We start from the raw sequence: 5,884 nt of genomic DNA on the forward strand, positions 1-5,884 counted from the left end.
CCCTACGGAACTCCATGGCATAACTGCCATGGCGCAGAGCCATAGTCCCCCAGCACCAACTTCTGGAATCGGCCATTGAGATAGGAGCGGAACCACTGCAAAGCAGTGCCTCCTACTCCCAATCCCACTAGCCTATCTAGAAGGATACCATGGTCGATGGTATCGAAAGCCGCTGAGAGGTCCAGGAAGACCAACAGGGACACACTCCCCCTGTCTCTCTCCCTGCACAGGTCATCATACAGGGCGACCAAGGCAGATTCAGTACCATACCCGGATCTGAAGCCAGACTGAAATGGGTCCAGAGAATCAGTCTCATCCAAGAGAGTTTGGAGCTGTCCCACCACCACCCGTTCTAACACCTTGCCCAGGAACGGGATGTTGGCCACCGGTCTATTAATTGGTGGCCATCTCTGGATTCAGGGATGCCTTCTTTAGGACTGGCCAGTCTACCACCTCCTTTAGAGTTGCAGGTACCTGGCTGTTCCTCAGAGAGGCATTGATGACATCCAGGATCCAGGCCCCAATCCTGTGTTTGGCTTTGTTAAATAGCCACAACGGGCAAGGGTCCAGTAAACAGGTGGTGGGACATACTTGTCCAAGCACCTTGTCCACATCATCAGGCCACAATAACTGGAACTCATCCAACAATGTTGGACCAGACGGCAACATTGGCATCTCCCCTGAGGGTTTTGAATCACTAGTGGAGTCCAGCTCATGACGAATCTGAGCTGTTTTCTCCTTAAAATGCTTGGAAAAGTCATCACAGCGGGCCATTGAGGGCAGTATGGGATCTTTCTTGGGGCCTGGATGAACCAGCCCCTGTACCACCTGAAAGAGCTCCTCTGGACAGCACTGTGAGGAGGCAATGGAAGCGGATAAGAATTTCTTCTTCACTGCCCTCACTGCCACAGCATAGGCTCAATAGTGAGCTCACAAGTGTGTTCGGTCAGATTCATCCCCTGATTTCCTTCACCTATGCCCTAGACATCTCCCAACCCATTTCATCGCCCATAGTTCAGGTGTATACCAGGGGGATGAACAGGCTCTGCCAGGTGGGAGAGGATGCTTAGGAGCGATCGTGTCAATAGCCCTGGTCATTTCCCCCTTCCACAGTCCGACCAGAACATCGACAGGAGCACCAACCTTATCAACTGGAAATTCCCCCGGAGCCTTCAGGAATCCATCCGGATCCATCCCGTTCCGGGGGCGGACCAACACAATAGGGTCTGCACCCTTACAGAGGGAAAGGCCGCTCTTGAGCTCAAACTTCACGAGGAAGTGATCTGACCATGACAGGGGAGTCAAACACAAATTCCTCACCCTCAGATCCCCCTCTTCCTGCCCCGTCAATAAAACCAGGTCCAGCGTGTGTCCATGTTCATGGGTTGGGCCTATGACATGTTGAGACAGCCCCATGGCCATCATGGAGGCCATAAGTCCTGAGCCGTCCAGGTCAGAACAGTCTCGGCATGGAGATTGAAGTCCCCCAGGACCAGCATCCTGGGGGTCCTCAACACCAGGTCCGAGATGATCTCCGTCAGCTCAGGCAGGGAGTCTGTTGGGCAGAAGGTTATTGAATGGTTATTCCATGGAGCTGAATGGTGGGGAATTCGGCAGCAGGTTACTTCTTCACACAGGACTATGGAACGTGTATGGTAACGATGTAGTGTTGGTGCCTTCTACGTTTATTAGAGAGCTCATGGAAGAGAACGCAAATGTTTCTGCTGTTTCAGATGGCTCTGTGGTAATCCACAGAGCTCGCGCATAAAACATTTCCAAAGAGGTGTGCCTGCCACCCATGCTATGTTCCTTTAGGCACCATGTGAAAACCTTTTTATTTACACACTATTTTAACAGTTAGACTTTTATCCTCATTTTAACCACATTTTACTGAATCCCTGAATGAGATCCACTTGCAATGATGGTATTTTGTACTATGCTTTACTGTAATATGGTAGTTATTAATGGGGTTGCTGTGTTCTTATATGTGTTTTTATTGTATGTGCTTCATATTAATCATGGTATTGCCAAATTTGTAAAATACCCAGGGAGACTTTAAGCTGATGGTCGGGGAAGAACTGCAATAAATGAGCAAACAAACACCAGCAATGGGATCCCATAGAACGAGAGTTTCTGGAGAACACTTGTGTATGTGTTTCTGCATACTTGTGCCCAGCTGGTGGGCTTCCCATTGGCAACTGGTTGACGCTGTTCTGCGGCTAAGCAAGCAAGCGAGTGAGCCAGCGAGCAAACCAGAAGGGGCACTCAAGAGGGCGAGCAATAAATGGAGTGCCAATCATGCTTTCAGCTTTTGAGCAGGTGGTCTTGAGGGGTAAAGTATACCTGCATGAGTACCAAGATATCCGCTGTGCCTTTGCTGAAGTCTAGGCATAACTATGCCTATATGTACTGTGGTGCTTGGCTTCTTATGAAACATAAAAGCATATACAAGTACACAGAGTAGAGTACTCCTAGAACATAATTCTGTCCTTAAGTGCAGGACTGTGTCTCCCAAATTGCCAGCATGTGGGTTCCAAAGCTGCTGATCATGCCCCTCGGTAATTTCATACCTATAAGGGAGTCCCTTATATGGGACCATGCCTATTCCTTCCATTGTGACGCAAACAGCGGTGATTTCTCACCCCCCACCCCACCGACACGGACACACTGCCATTCCATGTGTTGAAATATTCTGAATTTATAACAATCACTGCCAAAACTGTTTGCTTGTCTTAAAAAGGAACAATCCGGACACGTGCAGATTTGCATTGAAAGTTCATTTACATTAAAGAATCAACATGATTGCAAGCATTAAGCGGAATTCTTTCTACGCCTGCTACCTCCATTTGGGAAAACGCTGGGCTGCGAGGGCTAGATTCTGGCCCCTAGAGCCAGCCTGCGCTTTTCCACTGTAGCAAGTAGAACCAGTGAGAAGTGAAGGAGAGAACAGGTGTGTGTTCGCTTGCGTGTCTATATCCAGAACCCTTTCAAGAGCTCTCCATGTTGTTGTCCATATAAGGGTGGTTCACAGGTTTGGACAGCATCCTTTTGGAGGTGCGTTGCCTAAACACCTTGCGGGTTCAGCACTTTCTTCCCCAACTGTCTCTTGAGGGCCCCCTTCACTTCCTTGTTCCGGAGGCTATAGATGAGTGGATTGAGCATGGGGACCAGCACCACATAGAAGACGGAGACTACCTTGCTCTGCTCTAGCGACAGGCTCGACGGACGCCTGATGTACATGATGAAAAGGGTCCCGTAGAAGAGGGTGACAGCCGTCAGGTGGAAGCCACATGTGGAGAAGGCTTTGTGTCTACCTGCAGCAGAAGGAATCTTCAGGATGGTGATGAGGATGAAAACGTAGGAGATCAGAATCACAAGGAGGGAGCTGATGAGGTTGAAGCTGGCAGAGATCAGCATGAGGGTGAATTTGATGTGTGGGTCTGAGCAGGAAATCTTTAGGAGAGGTGGGTCAGCACAATAAAAGTGGTTGATGACATTGGAGCCACAGAAGGTCAATCGGAAGGTGAATATGGTCTGGATCATGGCATCCAGGAAACTGTATGTGGATGGAGCTGCCACCAGCCAGACACAGACCTCCCATGACATTTTTGTGGTATACGTCAGGGGACTGCAGATCGCCACGTAGCGATCATAAGCCATGGCGGCCAGGATGAAGGACTCCGTTAGAACCAGAGCAATGAAGAGGTAACACTGTATCAGGCATCCAGCAAAAGAAATGACTTTATAGTCTGCCACTAAATTTGCCAACATCCGGGGTGTGACGCTGGAGGAATAGCAGAGGTCCACAAAGGACAAGGAGCTGAGGAAGAAGTACATGGGGGTGTGGAGCTGGGGGTCCATCTTGATCAGCGTGATCATTCCCACATTTCCCACCACAGTCACAAGATAGACCAGCAGGAACAAGACAAAGAGTGGGCGCTGCAGCTCTGGATAATCTGCAAACCCCAAGAGAACAAACGCAGAGACCGAGGTGTGATTCTCTTCAGCCATTTTCTATGTGTCTCACCTACTGAGAATTAGAAGAGGAGGAGGAGGACAATGTCTGTGGGCATTGCTAGGAAGCTGAAGCACTCATTTAATCAGTCAGTTCTTCCTTCCGGTAGTTACATGCAGAAAACATGTTGCCACAAAAAAGTCAGAATATTTGGATTTTTTATGTAAGCCGTCCCGAGGCTATGCGATGGGACAGCATACGAATACTATAAATCAATCAATCAATCAATCAATCAATCAGATCCCTTGCAGGAGAACACATACTTTCCCCACCCATGCACATTTGCAAAATCCATCATGTTCTGCTGATTCTCTTTCCCTGCGTTGCTGTTTTGCCATAATGTCATAATAGGAACAATAAATCTCACAATAGAAACGTGCTGTAGAATAGAGTCAGGTTGTTATAGCAATATCTTGTCTGATAGTAGTACATTCATTTGCAACCCCTGTTGTCCCTCAAGCTAAACTAGATCTCATCCAGACTTCATCCCAGCCCTCTTACATGCAAAGCATCTCACTACAACTGTGCTGGTCCTTTGTCTTTCCCTGCATGCACATCTTCGCTGTTTCTTACTCTTCCATCTCTAGGTTTCAAGCCCACCTAGACATTTCAGCGAACTCCAGTGCTGCCATTGAAAGGAGGAAGGAAGGCTGAGCTCCAATATGGAAACGTCATTCCACAGCCAACCTTTGGTTTTTCCAGAGAGATCACACAAGAAAGCATCAGTGTCTCTAGGAGAAATCCTGAATACCCTTCACAACTTATCTAACCTACCGTAATGTGAAAGCTTAATACCTGGAAGTATTTTCACCCTGAGTCAGAGCATTAACTCCCGACACGGATGGAAGAGTAGCTTTATACAGCCACAGATATGCAGCCCTACCACATGTGACCTCTGATGGTTCCTGAAATTGCAAATGGCATCCAGGTATCCCTAAAGACATTGTGCAATCATTGTTGTAGCAGAATTTCAGAAGTCAATTAGTGAACCTCTGAAGAGCTCTCTTCCCAAGGGCTGTTAAGAGCAGGGGATCATTCTTCCATTCTTCGGCAATGTGGTTTTGTGGGGGAAGGGGGTACTGTGGTCCTTCTTTAGCAGTTTGTTGTTACCTGTTGAAGTTTTCTGGACAAAGGTGGGGAACCGCAGGTCTGGAGTCAAACCCTTCCCTCCTGTTCTCCTAGCTGAACTCTCTGGGGTTCACCGGTGTTGGGAACAGTTCTATACTGAGTTCTTCAGAGGTTCAGCAGAAGCAAGCACTGAGCAGCAGATTTAATTTACAGGCTGTTGCTTGAAACCGAATCTATTCAAATGCACACCGAGGGGCTTGCAGCACAAGCGAAAATCCATCACAATCTGTATGTGACCCACATGATGGGGAGATGTCGGAATATTTGTGCAGGATATTTCTCTTCTAAAAGAAGTTGCATTGTCAGTTGGTCAGCACAGAAGGGGCAAGGGGGCAACATGCTTCTCCTCTCAAGGGCAGGGGGAGCAAAAGGGCTTTTTTGCCTTTCCAGGTGTGGTGGGAGGAGAAAAAAGAGGCAGGAAAACATGTACCTAGCAGAGCCCCAGCCTCATTTTGTCTACGACATGAACCCTTTCTTTCCAGCCTGGGTAGTGGCCAGAGCCATGCTGTGTGAGGGCAGGCAATGTTACATAGACCTAACCATCAGATGGCCATGGCCTCTTCCCCATGTCCCACCCCTTTCCTCCAACCACCAAAGATCTGGTGCTTCTCTTACACTCCCCCCGCCCCATTCCAAAATTTTGAAAACCCCCTCCTAGGTCTTATTGAGTGGCCACACGAACTTTAAAGCTAGAACTGGTGGTTTTGCTCTCCTCCTCCTCCTCCTCCTCCTCCTCCTCCT

At 48.4% G+C, this 5,884-nt stretch overlaps 1 protein-coding gene across 1 annotated transcript in view; it reads right to left on the minus strand.

Moving 5' to 3' along the window:
* The window catches only part of LOC123018554 (olfactory receptor 5M11-like), a 7,653-nt gene extending 3,642 nt beyond the window's left edge, over positions 1-4,011 (minus strand). The window contains exon 1 of the mRNA XM_044420762.1: positions 3,101-4,011. Coding sequence (XP_044276697.1) covers positions 3,101-4,011 — 911 coding nt within the window. The remainder of the gene's footprint in view (positions 1-3,100) is intronic.
* Positions 4,012-5,884: the final 1,873 nt, after the last annotated feature.

Source organism: Varanus komodoensis, unplaced genomic scaffold (assembly GCF_004798865.1).
Source record: "Varanus komodoensis strain SLA01 unplaced genomic scaffold, ASM479886v1 scaffold110, whole genome shotgun sequence".
Taxonomy (NCBI): domain Eukaryota; kingdom Metazoa; phylum Chordata; class Lepidosauria; order Squamata; family Varanidae; genus Varanus; species Varanus komodoensis.